General features: G+C 41.0%; 1 protein-coding gene across 1 annotated transcript in view; it reads right to left on the reverse strand.

Annotated features, from left to right (window-relative positions):
• The window catches only part of MUC2 (mucin 2, oligomeric mucus/gel-forming), a 62,387-nt gene that overhangs the window by 28,037 nt on the left and 8,645 nt on the right, over positions 1–25,705 (reverse strand). The window contains exons 11-32 of the mRNA XM_079950075.1: positions 23,932–24,001; positions 23,331–23,468; positions 22,686–22,850; positions 21,998–22,092; positions 20,615–20,741; positions 19,485–19,737; positions 18,361–18,413; positions 17,744–17,844; positions 16,797–16,948; positions 16,470–16,608; positions 15,723–15,833; positions 15,284–15,466; positions 14,686–14,925; positions 13,732–13,888; positions 11,826–11,954; positions 11,244–11,391; positions 10,689–10,732; positions 9,121–9,324; positions 8,852–8,887; positions 7,611–8,279; positions 4,456–5,100; positions 650–1,081 (exon numbers count right to left, since the gene is read on the reverse strand). Of these exons, the coding sequence (XP_079806201.1) occupies positions 650–1,081; positions 4,456–5,100; positions 7,611–8,279; positions 8,852–8,887; positions 9,121–9,324; positions 10,689–10,732; positions 11,244–11,391; positions 11,826–11,954; positions 13,732–13,888; positions 14,686–14,925; positions 15,284–15,466; positions 15,723–15,833; positions 16,470–16,608; positions 16,797–16,948; positions 17,744–17,844; positions 18,361–18,413; positions 19,485–19,737; positions 20,615–20,741; positions 21,998–22,092; positions 22,686–22,850; positions 23,331–23,468; positions 23,932–24,001 (4,291 nt within the window). The remainder of the gene's footprint in view (positions 1–649; positions 1,082–4,455; positions 5,101–7,610; positions 8,280–8,851; positions 8,888–9,120; positions 9,325–10,688; positions 10,733–11,243; positions 11,392–11,825; positions 11,955–13,731; positions 13,889–14,685; positions 14,926–15,283; positions 15,467–15,722; positions 15,834–16,469; positions 16,609–16,796; positions 16,949–17,743; positions 17,845–18,360; positions 18,414–19,484; positions 19,738–20,614; positions 20,742–21,997; positions 22,093–22,685; positions 22,851–23,330; positions 23,469–23,931; positions 24,002–25,705) is intronic.

Consider the following 25,705-nt stretch of genomic DNA (forward strand, 5'->3'; position numbering starts at 1 on the left):
GTGGCTCTTGAAGATGTTGGACTACACATCCAATCAGCCCTGGGTGATGGTAATTGTAGTCCAGCAGACCACAGATTCTCCATCCCTGTGCTATGCCATGTAGAAACCATTTCCTGCCTTCACCTCCCCACTGTGATGCCCAAAGCAGGGAATTTCACAATGCCTGCAATGCTGGACCTGCAATTAGAGAAACAACAAATACTTTATGATGTTCCACATATCTATTATATTTTTCTAGATTATTGGAGTCTTTTCCCTTCCCACTCCAAACATTTATTTTTAAGGAGAATTTACTTTTCTGATGGAAGCTGCTCTGACCTTTCATACAACCCTGGCTCCTTCATAATCCTATTATATGTATATTCTGCCCAATACACTCTACATCAAAGTTACACCTGCACATTCTCTGTAAACATAGGATAGAGGGATAGCAGAAAGTCAGGCCACAATCCTAAGAACAGAAAGTGAGTATTTATGTGAAAGAGGCAACACTCATACCTTCAAGAATCAAGTAAAATGAAAAAAGAAACATGATTAGATGTGCTGATGCAAACATGCTCTCATAATGCATTCAGTATTTTTCTCAATTTTATGAGTAATTTGTTCATTCCTACAAAGCAATATCAGGAAGCAATAATACATTCACTACCTGTAGTTGTAGAGATAGTTGTAGTTGGTGAAGTGGTAGTTGGAGTTGTGGTAGTAGTTGTACTTGTGGTGGTGGTGGTAGTAGTTGGTGTAGTTGTGGTTGATGGTGTAGATCCGCAATCAATCTTGCAGCATACACTGATCTCATAGTTGAGACACATATCTACAGGGTACAGCGGCCCGGGAGTCTGATCTTTATTGTGACAAATAAGTCCAGTCGAAACATCACATTCCACTTTTTGCCCCAATTTCTTGAAGGAGTAATTAGGAAATTTCACTGCTCTGCATGATATGTTTTCTGGCTTTGCACAGATCGCTATGCCGGCTGCCCTGATGTTGTCATAGGTTTCATAGTCACCATACTGTGGGCCATATTGTGGGAAACTGACATCAATCCAGTCGGACCACTCGCATTCTTCAGTGGGGATACAAGCTGCAGTAAAACAACAACAGATAGAAATAGCTCAGTGATTGCCCAGATTATTCTGAAAGTGATATATAGCAGGAAACAAGTTGCTCCAGTTGTGCAAACACTGTCATAATAAATGCAAATCTGAAATAAGCTGAGTGCTTGTTGTTGCACCGGCATTGATTTTATTAAAGTGTTTTCTTAAAACACTTGTCCACACAATGAAGTGTGCCTCTGGGAGTGAAGTCAAATCACTGTGTTAGCAGCACCAAACTGACCTCCTTGGGAACAAGCCTGGACAGTATATGGAGGTCCCAGATGACAAGATCCCCCTCTGGGCCTCGCTGATGTGGTCCAAAGGAAAGTAGATCAATATTTTGACACAAACCTGACTAGAAGAGTTGCCAGAAAGAGGCATACAAGGCACCATCCAACTGTCTTAGGGACGCCACTCCACATTTATGTAGGGTTTACTCCTTAGCCTTTTCTTGTCCCGAAGATATCCCACAAGGCAGTGGAGGTTTAGGATCAGAGTTTTCCTTCTCCAAAATAGGCTAGCTTCCCAGGTTGACGAATCCCATCTGCCCCTCATTTCCCTCTACAGCACATGCAGAGACCGCCTTCTTGACTACTGGATCCACTATTGGTCTCGTCCAATCAATCTGCTGGAGCCTCTCTTTACATGCAGGGGAAAGTCTCTAACTCACCAAGGGTTTGAGACCCATCGGGGTATATGGGGTGTTAGGGGAGGGGTAGTGCCTGTGGTGGGGAACACATCATGCTCTTTCTCGGATAGTCTGCCCACCTCTGGTCCCCACTCTGCACTCTCCTCTCACCTGTGGCTCTTAGAAGCTGTCAGCATGCAACAGCGGCCACACCCCAGGAAACAGCTTCAATTGGCCAGCTAAACCATTTTGTAAAGCAAGCTTTCCCATTCTGCTGGTTGAGAAACTAAGACAAAAATTCTCAAACAAATGGACTTTCTGAGCTTGAAACATGCAAATAAGGCTGCTTTAACATGTCCTCATGAATTGTAACATCGTCAAAGATGCCCATACCAACATTGCAGAAGCTTAGGAGATAGTTGGGTTTCTTATGGCATGAACTTGTGTAGGTCACTAGGAGCCCTTCATACAAGAAGGGCATATTGAAATTCGCCATCCTGTTTGTGAGCAAAGAAATTGATGGATTTTTCACCAAATTCTTCCAGTGAAAGGAGAAATTCTCTAGCAATTCCTTGAAGGGTGGAGCTCACCATTAGCAACAGCAGAACCATTTCTTTTTCTTAAGGGTTTTTTCTGCTGCTGCTGTTACTGTAACAGGAAAATGCAGCTATTAAACTGGCAGTCTGTCCACCACTTTGCAACCTCTGTGTTGCCCTAGAGCTAGTATTGCTCTTGAGTATTGGGGATGGTGGTGGGAGGTGGAACTGGGCCACCAAAAACCCATGGTACAGGCCATTTAATGAAAATTGTGCAAAGTGCTCTTTCCTGTTCTGGGGAGTTGAGAAAAAGAAAAATCTATTAAAAAAAAATCTTCATCAACAGATGAACAGGGGCATACACTGGATACTTTCACTGAGTGAAGAGGTGTATTCTCAAGATACTTTACACAGTAAAAAGGGACTACCTTTTCCTAGCTTAAAGATCTAGAAGTGGCACATGCTCACTTTTCTCAGAATCTCATCAATATAAATATGCAAGATACAGTAGAAGATTAATTCCCTCTAGCTTAGTCAGCTGACACTTCCTGTAGCCTCATCCTTGTAAAATGAGCCATCATTATATTTTTGTAACCTTGTATTTTCTGACTTCATTTTTTAAAAAACAAACAAACAAACAAATGCCTTAACTTATAAACCATCTTGCTTTTGTACTTACGTATGGTGCCTGTTGTCATCGGCAAGGGTTACGGTGGAAGAAAAGCAGAGGGGAGAAAAGACAAAAGTGTCAAAATCACCCACCAGTTCCTAACCAAATTGTATTCTTATAAGTCAAATTCCCACATGTGATAGAAGGTTAAGATAAAATATTCTGCCTTCATTCCTTGAGACTTGATGTTAAAATTTATGCAATATGAATCTTAACAATAACAACAATGTTATTTATACCCCACCCTTCTGGCTGGGTTTCCCCAGTCACAGCAGATATCGAAACATACTAAAGCATCAAACATTAAAAACTTTCTGATACAGGGCTGCCTTCAGATGTTTTCTAAAAGTCAGATAATTGTTTATTTCCTTGACATCTGAAGGGAGGGTTTTCCACAGGGAGGGTACCACTACAGAGATAGCCTCTGCCTAGTTCCCTGTAACTCTGCTTCCCACAGTGAAGGAACCAGCAGAAGACCCTCAGAGGAGGACCTTAGTGTCCGGGCCGAATGATGGGAGTGGAGATGCTTCTTCAGGTATACTGAGCCAAGGCTGTTTCGGGTTTCCCATAGGCATCTGGTTGGCCATTGTGAGAACAGAATGCTGGAACAGATGGGCCATTGGCCTGATCCAGAGGGCATTATTATTATTATTATTATTATTATTATTATTATTATTATTATTATTATCATCTTAAGCTGACTTACAGAAAATTGCGGAATTCCCTCCCTACAGAGGTACATCTTTATTGCACAGCTTTCAATGTATGCTAAACATGCATTCTTTTACTGCAGCATTTGAAAGTTAAGCTATTTTGTTTTCTAAGACCCACCTCCTTTGCTGAATTTACAAAGTTATGGCTCACTTGGAATATTTTTATTGGTTTTGTCATTGTAACTTATATTTGTTTTTAGAATTTTATATTCTATTGTTGTAATCTGCCCTGTGATCTTATGGAGAATGGTGGCAAAGAAATATTATAAATAAATAAGCAAACAGATAAAATTCCATGCACCCCTGAGAATTTCTGATCTTCTGAGGGTAAATGTTCACAATGACAAACACAATGCCTGACCCAGGCAAAAACAGTCAGGACCAGAAACAGCTTTGGTGAGTACAGCAGCTGTAATTAAAGGCGATCATCACCATTCCTGAAGGACTGCATACATGTATGCAAGGATGCCACAGAAAGGTGAGGCCCACTCACTTGAACAAGGAATTAAATATGGAAAAGGCCTTTAGTCAAAGCAATATTTTAAATAATTAGTAATTCCTAAAATAAACAAAAACGTTATCATGTTGATTTTAGCAGTCAATGCAGGGAAAATTAGGAATAAAAACAAAATAAGTAAAAAAAATGCATAACAAAAGTTCTACCACTATTCAAGTATGCATATTAATGAGGTTTAGTAATGTAAAACTGGTTTAAGAAACATACTGTGCGATTTAAGCATTCAATGTATTTAACTGATCCATGAGTGATTAGTTCATTCAAGCAAAGCAGAATCATGAAATAAAAATTCATTACCTGAAGTGGATCCTGTAGTAGTGGTGGTGGTTGGAGTGGTGGTTGGCGTAGTGGTTGTTGCTGTAGATGTAGTGGTTGGAGTGGTAGTTGGTGTAGTTGTAGGTGCAGTGGAGGTAGTAGTAGCAGTGGTAGTTGGCGTAGTAGTAGGTGGTGTGGGGGTAGAGGTGTCAATAGGTGGTGTGGGGGTGGATGTCGTGGTGGTACGAGTGGTAGTTGGTGTAGTGGTAAGTGCTGAGGTAGTGGTAGAAGTGGTAGTGGTGGAAGTGGTAGTTGGTGTAGTTGTGGTAGGAGTTATGGTAGGAGTTGTGGTTGGAGGTCCAGATATGCATTCATCCTTGCAGCAATATACACGGATCTCATAGTTGAGACACATATCTACAGGGTACACAGGCCCAGGAGTCTGATCTTTATTGTGACAAATAAGTCCAGTCGAAACATCACATTCCACTTTTTGCCCCAATTCCTTGAAGGAGTAAGTAGGAAATTTTGCTGCTCTGCATGATATGTTTTCTGGCCTTGTACAGATCTCTATGCCGGCTGCCCTGATGTTGTCATAGGTTTCATAATCACCATACTGTGGGCCATATTGTGGGAAGCTGACATCAATCCAGTCCGACCATGAACATACTACAATGGAGGTACAAGCTGCAGTAAAACAACAACAGAGAGAAATAGCTCAGCGATTGCCCAGATTATTTTGAAAGTGATACAGCAGGAAACTGTTGCTCCAGTTGTGCAAACACTGTCATAATAAATACAAAGCTGAAATTTTTAGAAACATTTTTTAAATGTACAAAGCTAAAATAAACTGTGTGTTTCTTGTTAACAACAGCATTAATAATCTCACAGCTTATTAAAACACTTGCTCAGTAATATAATTGATTTCCTCAGAACCAAACCAAATTAATCCTTTTTATTTTGCTATCTTATCCTGCCACTTTATTCGGAAAGTTACAGAAATTTGTTTGGAAAAACCTATTGTTATTTTTTGGCCGGATGCTTTAAGGCCTCATTTGTGACCAGAAGACAGTCACAAACCTCCAGAATCAAAGTCCTTCTGGTGTCTTTATCTCCTTTCCCTGCATTCCTATGCACCCATGATTCTCCTCCTTGGCCTCTCCCCCTGTTTCCTCTGAAGGCTCATCTACACTTCTGCATGTCCAGAGATTTCCAGATACCGGTCCAAGATGCTTTTCTTTTCTCCTGCTTCTTTCCCCATGAAAACCTGGTGTTTATGCTGAATCGGGACAGCCGTCAATCAGGTTTTCTGCAGATTGACATTTGCTCTGATTCAGCAGTCTACAGCAGGTTTTCCCAGGAAAAGCAGTGGGACAACAACAAAAAAAGCCTTTCAGACCCATGTTTGGAAAACTCGGGACAATCGGAGGAAGTCATGGGACAAAGGGAAGTGTGACTAAGCCGACTCTCCTGCCTTCCCCCTACTTTCCCCAGGTCTCCTTCTCCACCCCTCCTCTTACTCAGGCTCCTTTTGCTCACATTGCCTTACTGTGCTCTCTTCCTTTCACAACCCTGGCTCTTATTTTTAAGCAACCCTCTGTTTATGACATCACCACCATTCAGCCTCTGTGACATCACACTGCTTGGCAAATTGGGGCCAGGTGCTTCATCACTACTACAACATTCCAAAGTGAACCATAGTACAGTGGTACCTCGGAACTTGAACAGCTCCGTTCTCAAATGTTTCGGTTCCCGAACGCCAAAAACCTGGAAGTAAGTGCTCCGGTTTTTTAACGTTCCTCGGAACACGAACGTCCGATGCGGTTTCCGCTGTGCAAAAACCTAGCTGTCGGCTAATTGGAAGCTGCGCCTCAGAACTCGAACGTTTCGGAAGTTGAACAGTCTTCCAGAACGGATTACGTTCAAGTTCCAAGGCACCACTGTATCATTGCTTCTGGTTTCAAAGCTTGCCTTTCTAGAACACGTACAAGAGAAGAACTAAGTATCTGCTTTAAAATGTTCTCATGTACTGCAGCATCTGCAATGGTGCCAATGTTGCAGCACGTTAGAGGCTTGTTGGTTTCTCCTGGCATGAGTTTTTGCAGTCAATGACTTGCCATATTAGCAAAGCAGAGGGGGAAAGTGGGCAAGCCTATATTATGGGTTTATAGAGCCCTTTACAGACAGACTCATCAACAGGTTGAAGAACACAAAAGGTATGCATTGAATAATTTCACTGTAAAGGTTCATTGTTAAGAGAGCATATAATGTAAAAAATGGCTATTTTCTCCTAGCCTGGAGAGCTATAAATAGCAATGAAAAGACTTGCTCTCCTCAGAATCGCCTCCTCATAAATATGCAATATACAGCAGAAGATTAATTCCCTATAGCTCAGTCAGTTACCATCCACTTAGAAAATATTATGATGGAGGAGAGGCTAACTTCCTTCTAAAAATAAACATATGCCATAAGTTATAGCACATCTTTAGTTTTTGTACTTATGTGTAAAGACTGTTGTGATTAGTGGCAAGGTCAGTGCAAGACACGAAAAAAGAAAGAGAGTGTTGTAACGTTATTCAGCCATTTCTATGTGAACTGTATTTTTGCAGGTTGAATGCCCACTTCTGACTGTAGGTCATGGTAAAATATTCTGCAATCATTTCCTGAGACTTGATGTTAGATATCTGCAGTATGAATCCTGTCTTAGGGGTTAGTTCTCAGAACACATTCCTTCTGCATATGATGATCCCTGGGCTTTTGAGGGTATACCACATGCCAGGACAAGTGTGATCGCAGAAGGCACAGCTATGGCCAGCAATCACTTCAGTGATTGCAATGGGTGAAAAAAGGCTTGAGAAAACAGGCATGTTCCTGAAGCCCTTTTCAGGATTTCCTGCATCACGCAAGGAGCAAGACATTAAAACCAGGCATGGCCCTTAGTCAAAGCAATATTTCCTGTCATTCCTAATTCCTAAAAAAGAGCAATCAGGCTGATGTTAGCAGCCAATAGAAGCAAACTTATGAATACACTGGTTTAAGTAAAACAAATATCTATCAATTATTATTTTTTAAAGTATATATGTCCTTTTAAAGAGTTGTATTATTAGAATTCATTAGCATTCAATATATTTCACTATTCTGTGAATGAATGGTCACTCATTCAAAATAATGTCAAAAAGTAACATTTAATGCATTACCTGTTGGCGTTGAGGTAGAAGGTGTGGAAGTAGTGGTAGGAGTGGTAGTTGTGGTGGTAGATTCCGTAGGAGTAGTGGTAGTTGGTGCAGGGGTAGTGGTAGTAGTGGAGGGAGGCATGGAAGTAGTGGTAGGAGAGGTAGTTGTTGTGGTGGTAGATGGCGTAGGGGTAGTGGTAGTTGGTGTAGTGGTAGTAGTGGAGGGAGTAGTGGTGGGAGGCGTGGAAGTAGTGGTAGGAGTGGTAGTTGTTGTGGTGGTAGATGGCGTAGGGGTAGTGGTAGTTGGTGTAGTGGTAGTGGTAGTGGTAGTAGTGGAGGGAGTAGTGGTGGGAGTAGTGGTCGTAGTAGAACCACAAGTAATGATTTCACAACAGTTGACGCGTATCTCATAATTATAGCAGAGGGTCCAGAGACTCTGATCTTGGTCTTTGTTTCTACAAATGAGTCCATAAGTGATGTTACAGTCCACTTTCTGTCCTAATTCTGCAATATCCACATTGGGTGCATTTTTAGCCCTGCACTCTATGTTTTGCGGAGCTGATGGACAAAAGTTGCTTCCGTCTTTAATTCTTATGGCGTCATATGTCTCAAAGTCACCACCTTCTGGTCCTTCTTCAGGTACACTGACATCATACCATTTACTCCATTCACAGGCAAGCATTAAGCACTGAGCTGCAAGACAAATTTGAAAGTCATTTTCCTGAGCTTCATTGGCAGTGGGTCCACATGAATGACCTCATGATCTAAAACCATCATTTCATGGTGGAATAACAGATCACTGGGCAACCATCTACCCTCCCACTCCTACAGATCACAACAAAGAGCATCCCAAGCTAGAAGCAAGCATCATTATATCCTGGGATTGCTCCACTCCAGTGCACAAGGTCTTGTACACAAAATCCCAATCCATTTTTTTCCTTATTTTTGAACGCCCATCACAGTTATGTGTGCATCACTTTATTATACCATGTTCCTCTCTTTTGCATTGGCAACTTTACTACCACTATCAGAGCAGTGGCCTTATATAGGGACATATGAATTTGCCCTAATCGAGTCATACTATTTGTTCATCTGACCCAGTATTTTCTGCCCTGGCTGGCAGTGACTCTTTTGGGCCTCACACAAAAATCTTTGTCCTTGTTGTTAAATGGATCCAGGGACTGAACCCGATTCTTGAGTCATGCAAAGCACATATTCTACCACTGAACTATGGGCTTATCCCCAACTTCTTTAACAACACTTACTTGTTGAAGAGAGTGTAGTGGAGGTTGTAGTGGGAGCTGAAACAGGAGAGAGAAAAATATGATGAGAATCTTACTTTGAAATCTTACAAGTTTTGGATAAGATTATAGATTAGACATAGAGAAGGTTTCATATCATGTTGAGAGCATCAGCCTTCATTAAAGCCATTTAGCTATACATGGAGGTATAAAACAAACTTGATGTAAGTGCAATTTTCTCTAATAAGATAGTTAACCAATGTACATTACTATTAACAATGCTGCAAGCTTACTTGTGGTAGTAGTAGTGGTGGTGGTGGGAGAAGGAGTAGTTGAAAGAGTAGTTGTGGGAGGGGCAGTTGTACTGCAGGGTCTCATGTCTTCAACTACCCAAGTGCCATTGAATGTGCATTTTATGTCAAAACAAAAAGATCCATTTCTCTCATTTATTATTATTTCTCCTTCTTCGTATTCTTTACCATCATATATGCAGCAACCTAAAGGAAGGAAATCAGTGTGTTTAAGTTGTTCTGCTTGAAGCATAATGAAAAAACAGCCAATCAAAATGTAAATGAAATAACCCGGAGTGGAAATACTGTGTTATTCCATAGGAATGTTAACTGCAGGTAAACACTGTTTATCTAAGCTGCTGATATCTGGAATATTATAAAGATGTTTTTATGTGCTTCTGCTTAGAAAGAAGTCCATTGAAACTTATGGGACCTACTCCCAAGTAAGTGTGCTTAGGCTCAAGGTGTTAGAAAGTTGAATAAATCTGTTAAGTGAGATGCATGAACTTAAGCCTCATTCATATTTGCAGCAGGCACGAAGGAAAGTTTAACTGGTTCCCTGTGGTGAGATCTCTCACCATTGTGACAGATATATGCATATTGGAATTACTTGGAGTATTGATGTGGGTTCTTGCTGTATGATCTCATTCTCAGCCAGGCAGAGGGCACATGGATGTACACACCTAATAATTTCCACCATCAGCTGTTTCCCACAATAGGGTAGGGTTCTTGCCACTGGGAAATGGGGCCTTAGTAAGAATACAACTAAAAGGCAGGGATATTAAATGGCCCACCATATGCTGTAGGATAATTGATCAGCAGAGCAATCCAAAGTCCCAGGCAGGTACAGTGGATTGTGTTGGTCCAGGCAGAAGGTAGTCCCCCCCCCCCCCAATTTTTGCTTGCTGTGCCAGCTCTGGACTGGTGAAGCTGAGGAGCCTGAAGGGCTTTGGATGCTGTGGATGCAAAGCCTGCAGTGATCCACCCCACCCCGTAATGCCTCATTTCAGGGTTTTCCACTGGCTACTGCTGGCAGTAGTTCCCCATCCACCATGGCAGAACTTGGATCCTCCACCATGGCAGAGTCCCACCATCAGCAGTGCAGAGGAAGTAATAAGCCATCCCAGCCCACCAGCCATCAACATCAGGGTGGTAGCAGTAGAGTTCTGCCCTAAGGCTAAGCAGTCGTTTACTTGGTGGTAACCTCCACTGAACTCAACAGGGCCTTACTTTAAGTAAACATGTATAGAATGCATTTTAAAGTAAGATGGGCATTATGATCTGTGACAAGTTATAAGATGAAATAAGTGCCTTATAAATAAAAACAAAATACAGGCTTACAGAAAAATGTTTAGCCACCCCTTAGCTACTACCCTTCTTTGTGGAACAACTGCAAAGTGGGAAAAGATTGTCCTTTTATTATTGTTATTTTTCAATGATAATTTTAAAAAGAATACAGTGAGCAGGGGACTCATTTGAAATCATTGTTCAGTCCCCCAGAGAAATGTATGGGGGAAAGTGTATGGTACTATTTTGCTTTCTGAATGGAAAAACAGCAAGATGAAATATACCTCTTTGGGGTTCACATTTCGTTTCTCCAGCATAAACACAGAAACTGAAATTTAAAAAGAAGTTTTTCAGAAATGAAATACTTGAAGATTTGTATATTTGTTTGTTTTGTACTTCTGTTCTGTAAATGCTCAGGCTATAATTGCTCCTGCATTGTAACACTATAAATTCATTTAAAATAATATTTAAATGCATATCATTAGCAACAACATTTAACAAGGCAGAAAATACAATAATCTCTATATAATCCTAAAGAGGCATATTTTTGTTAGTCACCCAGAAGGTTGCAAATAAAGTTGGCCAGGTGTACTTTGTCTGGGGTTGGAATTCTGAGAGAGGATCTCTGCCCAAGGAAGGGGGGAAATCCAACCTACTCTTGGACACCATGGACAATTTCATTTTAGACTTTCATAAGAAATAGTTTCCTATTCACACCAGCACTCTCATTCATGAAAAAGGCTAGTGTGTCAGACCAAGAAACCAGCAATTTAAATATCAACTCATGTACATATGTTTCCCTGCCACTGTTAGTCCATCAGCTCTCCATTCTCACATACCAATTTGTACACAGATCATCTGTGGGTATAGACTGTCCAGGTCTATAGTAAACATCATTAATATAGCAGCCACACATATCACTTGTCCCACATGTGTTGGTCTCTTCAATGTAGATAGGATTATCCGGAGGACATCGTGGGTAGCAACCTAGAACCCACAAAAATGAGATTCGTAAAATTACATTGCAGCAATGAACTTGACATAGTAGCAAAATTTGCATGCGAAAAGGGGAGCCAACTGGTGCCTTCCAGATGTTGCAGAACTACAACCATCCCTGGCATTTGCCATGCTGGCTGGGACTGAGGGGACTTGGAGTCCAGCAACATCTGAAGGGTCACATGGTCGCCATCCCTGGCATATGGGAGGCAGTCCTAGGCTTGTGGTGTCTCAGTGTCTCTTTATAGGCTGTAAACATGTTCTGCAAAACCTGTATATACACAGTTTCAGAGAGGCATCTAATGCATTAAGCAGGGAATTGGTGATGGGGGGAGTTGCTTTGGCCCAGTGGGTGAACTGTATTCCAAACTGCACTAACTAGAGTCTTAAAGACCAAAAGCTACCAGTAACTGGCAGTTTCTTACCTTCCAGATATGGCATTGAAAAGTTGGTGCTGACTTCATTAAGGATCTTGCAGGTAACAATGTCACTTCCGCAAGGCTCATAGTGCCATTCACATATATCTGTAGGATTCCAGTACTCACAAAAGATTGCTATTGGAACAAAAGATAGATAGTTGTGATAAAAACAAGTCACAGACATATATTTGCACATAGGTCACTTAACCCATAGCTGTCAACATTTCCCTTTTTTAAAGGAAAATTCCCTTATTCTGAATAGGATTCCTCGCAAGAAAAGGGAAAAGTTGACAGCTATGCTTAACGTGCAACCATTTCTATCACCTATGGAACTGAAATTCCACTTCACTCTGGTTTAACAGAACATAGACTTATTTGGACACCTCCCTCTACGGGATTGCAATCCTATGGAAAGGGAGAGGAAGGCTGTGCCACCTGGACCCACCCCTACCACCACTCCTCCTGCCAATCTTGTCCACCTGCCATCCATGAATTGGGAAGGATGTCTGTAAAGGGGAACTTGCTGTACACAAACAGGATCTCCCTGGGATTGGGAGCCTTTGCTCCCTGTGAATGGGGCCATCATTGACTCCCACTGGAGGCAGCATTGGCCACCAATGTAGATGACTTTAAAAGAGGATTGGAAAGATACATTGGGGTAAGGACTACTAGCCATGACGGCTACACTCTAAATCAACATTTGGAGCTGTATGCCTCTGAATACCAGTTGTTGGAAACAACAGGAGGAATGACTGCTCTTGTGCTTGGGCCCTGCTTGCAGGTTTCCCATAGGCATCTGGTTGGCCACTGATGGAACAGGATGCTGGCCTGATCTAGCAGGTTTTACTTATGTTCTTGCATGATCAGGGCTTCAAATCATGAGAAGATCCTACATGCGTACCCTGAATGTTTTCCCCTAATACAAAGCCAGTGGAGACAGTAATGATGGCTAGGTTGGCCCATGTCGAGGATGCAGGGCCAGGACTCTCTCCTCTTTGGCTCGGAGTGGCTAAGAGCCTTTTTGCCCATTTGCATGCTCCCTGGGCCACTGCTCTGCTGCCCTGGGCAGCCAGGCAAGAGGCCCAGGCTCCTCTGGGTGTCTCAGCAAAGGAATCTGGTCACTGCCATGGGCTATTGCAGCAGCCCTGCAGACTCCCTTCCCCAGTTGGGGAGTATTAGGAGGGTGAATAGAGCATCCAGCAGGGCTTGGAGGAAAGAAAGATGGAGCGAGCAAACATGAGTTGCAGGAGGAGGGGAAAAAGAAGGAAGGGAGGAAGGAGACAGAAGAGAAAGTAGCAAGCAGAGGAAGGGAAGAAGGCAGGAAGGCAAATAGACAGAGCAAGGTGGAGGAGAAGGGGAAGTAGAGCAGAGCAGACCTGACCCAATAGCCACAGAGTAAGTCACTGACAGAGTGCAAACGGTGCCAAAAAACTCTTTTTTAAAAAGGTTTCTGGTCCATTGCCTCTCCTGGCTTTGGAGGCACCAATATAACCCCTTGCCAAGTGTGCAAGGGAGCCTAGGTGTGCCTTTGACAGTGTGCCCAGCCCCAGTCTTGCATCATCATCACATAGTGTGGCGGCATCCCGTTTTTCTGTGAGTTAATGGACCCCCTGGGATTCCTGTTGGAGAATAGCAAGTATGACCAACTGACCTACTGAGAACTGAATTTTATTTGGAGGCACATGTAAGAGATATCACAAAAGAACTCACATTAGAAGCCTGTTGGTATCACATGAAATGGCTATGGGAGGAGACATTGGTACATCTCAAAATATACAGGGTGGAGCTTAGGGTTATAAAAACCAGTGCATCTAGAATCTGGGTCAGTGAAAGGTATTAAGCCACTGTTTCTGGGTCATCATCTCTTTTTAATTTTATGCATACATGAGAAATATTTTATCACAAAACTCACGGCATATGTCAGGAGTCCTCCAGTAGACACAAGCTCCAGCTTTGAGGCATTCTTGTGCATAGACAGCCACTGCAGTACAGAAGCACTCACAGTCGCCTCCAGAGTCACAGGCACAAGCATCATGTACACAAGCTTCATAGTACTGATCTGGAGCCACCTATTAGGGAGTCACAGAATCACAGAGCAAGGGTATTTCAGTGGATCAACTACTGTATTTCTGCCATCCAATACCAGGATGTCTAACTCACCGCCATCTTTGATAATGATTCCCCTTAGTTGCCAATGTTTTTGGATGTTGCTGTACATGTACACAGCACATCCATGCCACAGTAGTATCCATCCCATTACACATCACAGCACTTCAACAAGGCATCAAGAATCTATGGCCCATTTTACTTCCATGAGATATTTTATCAATTCCAATTTCAGACTTTTAAGCTAGTAACATTCGGTATAGCAACAACAAATATTTGGTTTTCGGTGAAGATAATTCAGATGAATTTATGTGTTTTCATTTCAAACAGTATTTCTCAAAATAGAGTACCTGCAGAGAGTTCTGGAGAGGGAAATGGGAGCTCCATACCAACTCAAGACATGTCTAACCATGATATTTCCTTCTCCTTTTCTAGAGTTTATCCTAAGTCACATTCTCATTGGATAACATCTCTTTACAGTTAAAGTTGAAAACCACTCCACTATCCAGTTTGGAATGGAATGGGTGCTACTAAGTTAGAAATTGTCTGCAGGATATTATAGATTCATCTGTTGTATGTCAAGACCTTTAAAATCAATCCACTACTGACGATCCCCCATGGTTTGCTAGGTATTTTATGTAAACTGCTTAAAGATCTTTTTATTTTTATTCTCCATATGCTCGCATATTGCAATAGCTTGTTCTTTTCCCCAAGACTAGTATAGCCCAGCTTGTCCAAGCGATTAAGCAACAACACTAACTTTTGAATGACATTCTTCAAACACAACACTTTTGATGAGGCTGCATTCTTTCTCTGCCCAGGATTTGCGATGAGGTTTCTTTTCACAGGGCTCAGGGTCTACATCAACATCAGGGCATGCAGTATCCTTTTTCCATGAATTTCCAAATATCAGTGCATTATTTTCTTGGACCATGTCCCTTGCAGTGAAGTCATTACTGGCCTTGCCATCAAAGTTGCCGCATAAGCCACAGACTTTTCCCTATGGAGAGGAAAGGTCAATATCTTAGGACTGGAAAAGATTTGCAATGGCTTAAAGTTAGCAGGAATTTTATTGTGATGTATATTACTTTGATTGTTTTGCCATTTGTTTTAGCATTACTAATTATGGATACTGTTGAGTTGGTGGGAGCAATGCCAGACCTTGGGGTCTCAAATTCCAGTGGCGCCTTGTGTGATGCCACAGTTGGGGCCCCCTAATGTCTCTTGCGCCCCATTCTATTAATGATGCAGTAAGGCACACATGCTACCACAAGCAATAAAACATCTTTTTTGTTGCATGTATCTATTAATAACAAATTTTCCATGGCATTAAAGGAATATGTTCAAGAATTACTCACTTTAAGATAGGGTGCCAGCTTGATGAAAATAGTAGTCTTCCTGTCCCAGATAAGAATAACACCATTGCTGGTTTCTATTACAATGTACAGCCCGACTGGCTCACGAATCCAGTAAGTCACAGTGCTAGTAGTATTCATCTCAATTGTCTCTATTTGTTTATCTTCCAACTTTATTTCAGTGCTCTAAAAAGACAGATGTGTAACAGAAGCCCCATAACAAAAACAGACATTAGCATGTTAACCTGATACCCTCAGCTCCCCTAGAGTCAGTCTGGCTCTTTTAAACTGGATATCATGACACCAGTTCTCAAAAGTAAGGAGCCTCATTTGACTAAGAACTCAACGAATTGCCTGCACCTCCCCACGGCAACCTGATTTGATTATTTGCAGGTGCAGACCAAGCGCTTTCAGGCTTGTTCTCATCTATGTTCATACCTACCCCAAGGAAAACTTTAATGGCCTTGGAACAGGTGACTCCAGTGGTTCCACATGGGACATTCTCTGTGATGACACTAAATGTTCCCTCCAAATCGCTGTTTCCACAGTAATCCTAATGAAGGTGCGAGAGGGAAAGATAAACAAAACTAAGAAAAACCAAAACCAGGATACTTTGATTTTCTTTTGTGTTTTAAAAAGCTGCTAAAGCTGCACTGCATATTTGTATTGGTAGCAAACTTAATATATTTTCAAATTTAATAGTCCTCTGTGGTTCAGAGGGCACTTAATTCCTCAACACATTTGCAAAACGCAACAACTGAATGAACTGGAGAAAACAAGGCTTAAAAACTAGCAAATTCTGTTTGGATGAGTGTAAACTATTTCAGCACATATTAAGCAGCCTGGAGACACCCATACAATTGGGTTTCCATATGCCACAATTGAACATCATTAAATCTTCTCCAGAAGGTTGGGGGAAAACCCAGAATTGATTTTTTGGGGGGTGGGGAGCAGAGAGGAAGGGGGTAGTTCTATTGCATAACTAGAAGTCCTGGAGCTAATGGAACCACCTTGTTAGATACTACCATTTGAAATGATCTTAACAGAACCATTGATTACTCCACAAAGTAAGAAAATTTCACAAGATGAGATGTTGAGGAATGCCTGAGAAGCCAAAGAGATAGGAGATATATACACACACACACAATTCAAAACAGTATAAAATTGCATGAGTATAGCTGAACATTACCTGAGTAGCCACATATTCACAGTTGCCATCAAAGTCATAGAATTTTCCATCAAACGTGATGTAATGGCCACTCCCATAAATGGTACATGTCCCAAAGCATGAATTGGTGGTGCACTTCCAGCTTCCTCTTTGACAAGTACTGGAGAGTACCAAAACAATTAAAGAAATTGTGTAAGGCTTAGTCTCTGTGTCCGAGCATTGCTTTTGAAGTACTGGGTAAATGATGTAGCTGAGAAAACATGCAGTCCACCCCGTACACTCTGTTTGCATAGTAGTATATTCATACATTGCTATGACTACAATAAGTGACAGTGAAAAAGATCCTACCATGTGTTGCAGTCCACATTTACTGTTTCTCCGGGGGAGTAAAAAACTTTGTTATGTATGCATGGGCAGTCCTGTTCTTGGACACAATTCCCTCTGCCATCATCTATCAATCCATCAAGGCACACACATCCTGAAACACACTCTGTCTGGAACTGTGAGGAGCAAGAAGAACATTGTGTTCACATTTTATGATAAGGTGAATCAGAATTCACGGGCCTTGCATTTGATAAGTTCATAAAGCCAAATTGGACTCAGGATTACCATTCAAAGTTTATCAAATTTCTATTTGCAAGGTAAGATAAAACCTCGATTTAATTTGTTCAGAAACTTGGGTGTGTTTAAAATAAAGTTGGTCTACAAAACAGAGGCACTTTGGGAGACTTTTAGATTTGGGTTACTTTAATAATTTTTCCAGAAGGTGGCCTTATCCTTTAAATACAAGACTGTCAATGGTTTGTTTCTTTTTCTTTTGACAAAAAGCAAACAAATAAAAACCCTTGCTACCACTTCAAACCATGACTTGGTTGCTTTAAGCAGTGTGGTCAACTCCCTGGAATAGAGCGTCCCTAGGAGAGATGTTACATTGCGAAAAAATAGCATAATTTGCTGGGGAAATTATTTTCAGGGGAAAATATAGTTGCCCCCATTGGTTGGTGGCAGAGAGATTTCTATTGTTGGATACCAATATAGCATTTATTTATTTATTTTAAATGAAAGGTTGCACTTATTTAAATGAAATGAAAATGTTAATAAAGTTAAAAACAATCAGGCAAACTGGTGGTAGAAATGTGCAGGTATTTGCTTCTGCAAGTTGCAGTCCTTTTGCTAGGAAATGCCCCAAAGTCTCAAGATTTCCTAAAGACACCTAGAGTACAGCTTCTTTGTTAATTACATCACTTGAGGAACAAGAGAATGAGGCCATTAGGCAAAATGCAATGAAAGTGTACCTGATCATTTCCCAGTGTTTGGCAGCTAAGATGTACTGGTGTTTGGGAAGACCAACTGTCAAAGTTGTTGCAGTCAAAATATGTCATGTTGGGTGAACAGTCTGTAAAATAAAATATAGAACACTGACAATATTATCTTGGATCCATTTTGATAATCAACAAGAGCTTTATATATTTTTTTATATTTTTTTATATAAAATTAAACAAAAAGGGGCCCAACAGACATCCCTGTTTTGTACCCATTGAACTAGGAAGCATGTCTATAAAGAAAGGTTTTTAATTAAAATCAGTAGTCTCTTATCAATACTTTACATTGAGCAACTTAAACAAAGCAATTTAAACAAATCAAAGGCTGAGGATATGTCTATGAAAACTATATAAATATGTGGATTTAGAGGGGAAATTCTGATACATTTTAGGAGGAAGCAAACTATATCATGTCAGCTTGAAAAAATATAATTATTAATTGCATTTTTATTAATTATTTTCACAAAAAATGGCTCATATTCTTAAGCACAACTTCAAAACAATTGCTTTCTTAAGCACAACTTCAAAATCATACAGATGATAACTCAAACTGGAAAAAGTCATAATGTAACATGAAATTGTACACCTACGTTCAGGGGTTACGTCCACTGGCACACAATGAAATCTTCCATGTCTGCAAACACTAGAATGCAATACACAACAGTAAAAAAATGGTAAGCCACATATTTGAGCTTATAAGTGATTCCCAATTTATACAGTGCTACTAACAAAAACTAAAGATCTGCTGCAAAAATTTAAGAGTACCATTTCTGCTAAACATTACTTGAACACCATGAGTGCCCTACTGACAATGCATAAAACAAAGTAAGAGCAAATGCCAAAGAAAAAATGTCAGTTTCTTAATAAGATTTGACAAGATATGTCTAAGCTGAGACATATATTTTGAGGGGAATATGGAGGAACCTTTGGATTACACATTAAATACTGGGGGGCAGGTGTTGTGTACACTTATATTGCTGACTTCTCAAGTAATCTCAAGAATTCAGTGCAATATTTCAGCACCTCTTTGTCCTTTGAACACTATGCCTGGTGAACAACATAGATGTCTAAAGTTTCTTAAAAACTAGTCACTCCACAATGCATTCTGATGCTTGTATTTCTCATGTTGATTTGGAAGGGAGATCCTAGAATCATAGAATCATAGAATCATAGAGTTGGAAGAGACCACAAGGGCCATTGAGTCCAACCCCCTGCCAAGCAGGAAACACCATCAGAGCACTCCTGACATATGGTTGTCAAGCCTCTGCTTAAAGACCTCCAAAGAAGGAGACTCCACCACACTCCTTGGCAGCAAATTCCACTGTCGAACAGCTCTTACTGTCAGGAAGTTCTTCCTAATGTTTAGGTGGAATCTTTTTTCTTGTAGTTTGAAACCATTGCTCCGTGTCCGCTTCTCTGGAGCAGCAGAAAACAACCTTTCTCCCTCCTCTATGTGACATCCTTTTATATATTTGAACATGGCTATCATATCATGCTGTTGCTATTTCCTCTTCTGAATTAGTATCACAAACCTCTAAATTGTCTTATGGTTAATGAAGAGAATGCTCATACACAGCCAACGTAATCCCAAGATTCCCCATCTCATTCCACCTGCAAACATTGTAGGATTGCAACTAAAAGAGAGCAGTTCCTGGTACTGAACGTTGAGCTTCCCACCTAATGAGAAAGACCACAAACTGTTGTGTTAACATACCAGCGCTCATCCTGTTTCATTATAACATATCCGGGATTTATGGGCACACCCTTGTAATAGCACGGGCACTGAGCAATTGGCACACATTTGCCACTGTCATCCATATAGGAATTATCAGGGCAGCCACAGCCATCTACTGGAGTAAAGCCTTCCAAGCAGTACTTATGACCATCAGAAAGAGAGCGGCAAGTTTGCTGGCAAGTCAGATTGTAACGGAAGACTTGGCTGGCTTGGCAAGAGGATTCTTCTTTGTCTGAATGAAGGGGAGAAAGTGACAAAAAGTCAGAGTGGATAGAATATATTCTGCTCACCATGCCTAAGCCATTCAGTGCATGCTGTCTGAATTCTACTTCTGTTAAGATCCCTATGAAGAAATGCTGCCATGCTTGGGTGAAACTAAGCACTTATCAGGTAGCAATAAAGACAATGAGAGGGGGAAACTATTATTGTCTAGCTCACAGATGGAGAACCTTTTTCATCTCAAAGGCCAGATGACCTTCAGTGCAACCTTCTGGGGGCCAGTGGTAGGCAGCGCCAGAGGTAAAAGTGGGTGGACCAACAAATGCAAATGTTTTCTTTGTACAGTACTCTAGCTTGTACACACACCCTTCTCTACCCTCCATTCTCCATCCAGGCAAGCAAAAAAGCATTATTAAGGATACATCGCAAAAACACTCAATAAATATGCAAAACAGAGCCAGGAGGAGAGTGTGGTATGGGGAGAGTTGTGAGGGCCAGGCAGAGAGGGCCGCATTTGGCCCAGGCCCTGGGGTTCCCTATTCCTGGTCTAGCTGAAAGATTAAATGGCAGGAAGTAATAAATGACTTAGCATTGCCTCATTAAATCATACTGCAGGCACACCAGTATCCCAAATGAAATTGTCCAGTACTTCTACATTCATTGTATCCGTCCACAAGTATGTCAATGTAAACAACATACATGGGTGCTCCCCTTCAATGTCAACAAAACATTTTGCATCTTATAAAAACCATTTATTTTGATGAATAGGGTATGCCACATTTGTTGTTATTAACCACATTCTAGTCTCAAAACATTACAGTTAGCACACAGTTATTCAAAAGGTTTTACTCCATTTTGTTCAAGACAAGGGTGGGGATATAGACACTTACTGCAAACATTCTTTCTCCAGCCCCATAACATGACTCCTTTGAAGGCACAGGCTCTTGCGTATGATGACAGGGCAGCACACATACATTCTTCGTTGGCATTACAATTGCAGGTATCATATTTGCAGCGCTGGGCAAGGGGAGGGGGGGAAAGCCAGTAAACATTTAAGTACATTTGTAGGAAGATGAATGAAGAGCTAGTCCTCAGCAGTAGCAATGCTACACAATGGTACCCTGTTCCACAGTTAAAATGAAAGTAAAATGATAAACTGAGAGCTTTCCCTTAGCAATGCCATTTGTTCCTCTCCTTCTTCCATTTAAAAATGTTAGTAGTTTTTTCAAGATTGCTTTGTCACATGCTAGAGTGAACTTCTCCTATTATTTTGCTTAATTTGTTAAAAGCAATGAATGGGCTGTTTCCCCCACAGCAAGGTGATCCACTTAAAACAGGCAGTGAATCATTCTCAGCCCAGGGGCCACATTCTTTTCTCAGCATGCTTTCAGGGGGTCACATGTCAGTGGTAGGCAGGGCAAAGGCAAAAGTGGGTGGAGCAACTAATGTAAATTTCACCTTTGTACAGCACTCTCATTTCTACATGCATAGCCTTTTCTGTACCAGACAACACCAGACAAACAAGAGGCATTATCAGAGTTCAAGGACACATTCTGGCCAGGTAACAACATGGAAGCAGGGTCAGTCGTGGTATGTGGCCTGAAGAGAGTTACAAGGGCCAGATAAGGAGGCCTGGGGGCCGCATTGGGCATCTGAGCACAAGGTTCTCCACCCCGACCTAAAAGCAGACTGGCTCACCTCCACCATGTTGCCTGTCATCAAGGTTAGAACTATTTGGGGAATCTGGGAACTCCTCTGACCAGGATCCCCCAAAAGCTACAACTAGTTCCACATACCCAAGAAGACTTTGAGCTGGCACTTCTTGAACTGCATGAATTTCCCATAGCAAGCTGTAGTTTTTTTACTGATGTAATTTTTCAAATCAGTTTCTCATGCTGTTGCTATTTTGTTTTGTTTTTTATTTAAAAAAGCTAGAGAATTTTTCTAAAATCTTGAGTGTAGCTAAAAGAGCCCTCTGGCTCATGACTCTCTTCTGGATAACTATTATTTGGCTCTTTTCACAACAATGGGTTTGCTTTAGTTCCCGTATTCCAACTGAAAGGGCTAGAAATTTGGCTGGGTTTGAAACTGGATAATCCATTGTCAGTAATTCTAACCCTCAAGCCCTATGAAAAGCAGCTGGGAAGAAAGCTGCAGAACTTGCTTTACCGCCACTCTTTTCAGTTTATCATAATACCTGAAAGTGAACAACTCCATGTAACAAAACACCAAGCTGCGTGAATAAAGACTCAGAATAATTTGAAAATCCATACCTTATAATAATCTGTTGGATCAATGACTGAGTGACATCTGGCAAAAGGAGTTTCTGTACTTTTCAACAAAGAGCACCAATGTTCAGCATACTTTTCTGGAGAGAAATAAAATGTTATTATAAACCATTCACTTCGTGTATTTCTATGTAATGCCTATAGCCATATCCTAGAATTCAAATAATTATGCAGTACAATACAGCAAAACAAAATGAATACTGCATGTGTCTGGATGTTTGAACACTATGCAGCTTCTCTGTCATTTAAAGGCAAATAACTGGGCACATAACTGGGCAACAAAATCGCCTGAGGACTGTACATGCTCAACAGTTTTGTCTTCAAAAGACTATAAAGCACAGTAAACATAAACAGAAGTAATACTATGGATGGAAACTGTAAGCAGGCTTCCATTTTCACAACTACAACAGATAAAATGAGCATTTCTTCTTCATCTCTAGCAGTGTTGTATCCTATTTCTTTAGAAAAGTTTTCTTTTGAGACAGTGACATGAAACTTACAGTGTATTCAAAGCCTCAGACCTAATACAGATTTATACATCACAATTTGCTCTCCCAAGTAATAAAGAAAATTGGCCCTACCTTCAGATTCAATATTTGACCTGAAAATTGGATATAGGTGGCACACAGATATTGAAATCTGTTATTTATTTATGAAAACCACCCATCCTTACCATTCTCAACGCTAAGAGTACAAGGGTGGTCCCAGTTATCCAACATATCACTGCAGCTGGCTTGTGCTTTCCACGAGTTAGCAAAGGAAGCCCCTGTTGCTTCTATTAATCCACTTGATGTTTTGAAGTCATCTCCTTCTATTCCGTTGTAATTCCCACAAAGACCTATTGATAAAAGCAACAGATGTTGACTGTGGAGTTTCTTTAAAGGCGTGCCTTTCTTTTTTGTAAAATGGGAATAGTGAGCAATTAACTAAGATTTTCTAGTGATAAATTTCCACACATCCAATAAGCACATCACTTCCAATCAGCATGAACATTGTGCATATGTGTATATATACCCCAGCATAATTGAATGCCTTTTGACAACTGTGCTGTTCTCTGCCCCAGCTCTTTTTAGTTCAAATAGCATGCCTGCAGAATTAGTCTAGCATATAATATATTATGTGTGTGTCACGATTTACAATTTATTGCCTTGAGACAATTTGTGGAGACAAAACTGTCTTAATAAATAAAAAAGCGACTAAACAAGTTGTTGTTTTTTGCAGGTAGGTATTTGACCCCATGTATCTTTAATTTTTAAAAAACCACCCCCTTGTTAGTGTTACTATTGGCGGAATCCTCTTCCCTGCAGTTCAGACTTGCCTTGGAGAGTTGCCTGGGCAGTCTGGTCCACAATGACAAAGAGCTGCATAACTGGAACCAGCTGGATCTCCAGCCTGAGGCCTAAGGTCGCCTGCACAATAATGTAGTTTGAAGACGGCTGGAAAACTGTGAAGCTGGCTGAAAAACAAAAGGAAGGCCAAGTTATCACCTGCTTATTGTAATGCACTCATCAAATCAGAGGGGCAAAAACAGTATCCATTGTGTATTATACCAGATTCCCATATCAGATACCTTTGCTGTTATGAAGAAGATTGCCATTGGCTGAATAACCAGCCAGGAGAGCAAGAAAGGTTAGGTGTTGGCCTGAAATGGTTTCTTAATGAAGAGAAGAGGAAAGTGGCGGGGAGGGGGGCAGATATGAAAAAGGGAAGGGCCAAGGAAGAGTCCCCAGACAAGGACAAGCGATCATTTGGATCATTCCCTGTCAAATAAACCAAGGAGTACATTTTCTCACCCTCCTTTCCAGCATATTTTATTTTGCATTTCGTTTAATCATGCTCCATAACATTTAAGGATTTGTGGAACCATCAATTTAGGCGGTGGGTGGGGTGGGGTGGAAGTTGAGGGTTCCTTTCCTCACCTGTTACATGAGGCAAATGAATTTCTATTTCATTCAGTAATACGGTACCATCTGATCTGAACACTACGACCTGTGTGAAGAGAGAAACAGCCTACGTTAGTGTGACCTCAGGGTCTTAAAGGGAAAGGAATGTAATAGAATCATATCATTTTAGACTTGGAAGGGACCTGGGGGTCATGTTAAATGAACATTAATAATAACGATTGTAATGCCCAGAAGGAAACCACCCTGGAAATTTTGAACATTGACAGTTTTCTTATATCTGACAACAGGAAGTTGGTTAAGAGCTTAAGCAACCCAAAGAACTAAGCAATGGAACATGTATGTGCACACACACACACACATGAATGCCCCTTCATACACACTTATGCACAATGTTGTGCCAATCCCTATTGGAGAGCACCTTGCACCACAAAACGCTCATTTCTTGGACTGGAAGGCAGTTTCCATAGGCATGAACCTCTGAGGGAACGTTGCAAAACATACTATAACTTCCAGAATATATGGATTAATTACGATGGAATTTATCTGACTTAGATTATTCTGGTTGCTTATTAACCGTCACATTTCCAAATCATCCAAAAATTAGATAAGAAGAATCAAAGCATTGTTTTCTTTTATCAGCAGTTCCTAATTATGTTGTTTTCAGCTTTGTTCTTTCAAGAAAGTATGGTATTAAAATCTCCAATTTTAAAAGTGATTGTATTTGTATTCATACATTTTCAGTTTTTGCCAGTTCGCAGCTGCACAGTGGCTGCAATCCTGCACCTGGGTACTCAGTTAGGCAGTGTGTCTCAGCCTACTTCACTCTTCCCCCAAAGTAGATCATGGGAAGGGGGGGTTGCATCCAGCTCTGGCAGGAAGCAGGCAGATCATAGTGGGCATTTGGATGCATATCATGTTCACAAACCAGGGCCAGTGAGAGATTTGTAAGCCCGGCATCCACTCCTTACCAATTCTGAATTATCTCAGTGACCATAACACTGCCTGGGTTCTTAATGTAGCCATAGCCAGTTGCTTAGAAACAAAGTAGGTTCTTATTTATTTTCCAGCTGAGCAGATTGACAAATCGGGTTTTGGAGGGCAGATGCCAGCTACTTATGGTTTTGGGACCTGGTGGAGAAAGGAACCCTTTTGGAGTTTGCTTGGATCACACACCCTTGTGTGTGTGTTGGGGCTGGGGCTGGGGGTCAGTGACTCCAGACAATCTCCTTCCATTTTCAGATGCTGGAAATTATTTGCTAAGAAGTATTTCATAGAACTACACATTCAATGGCTTCCTAAACTGAAGAAAGCTAAACAGGATCAGATTAAATCTGCAGAGCAGGGGGCAGGGAACCTGTGGCTCTCCAAATGTTCCTGGACTGCAGCTCCCATCATCCTTTGCCACTGAGAACAGGAGTCCGTTGACATTTGGTGGGTCACAGGTAGCACCCATCCCTGCTGTAAAGTCTGCATACTCTTTGGCAATTGGCAACTAAGTAGTCATGAGTGTACAGCGCAGAACTGTGACATGAGGAAATAATGCTGAGAAATCTCTTATCAAATATTTGACAAGGATTTCTGGTAGCTTTTAAAATGTTTATAGGGTATATTTTACAAACATATTAAGTATGAAATATGTAAAAGGAAGATATGACAGAATAAACAGAACCTGAAATTCATGGAAATGTGGGCTTGGATTTAAAGAGGATGTAAAAACACATATGAGATAAGCAAAGTATATAAAATATAAAAAATGAAACGAGGATTTCTATGTTTGGTTTATTCTTCA

The sequence above is a fragment of the Podarcis cretensis genome, assembly GCF_951804945.1.
Source record: "Podarcis cretensis genome assembly, chromosome: 1".
NCBI classification, from domain to species: domain Eukaryota; kingdom Metazoa; phylum Chordata; class Lepidosauria; order Squamata; family Lacertidae; genus Podarcis; species Podarcis cretensis.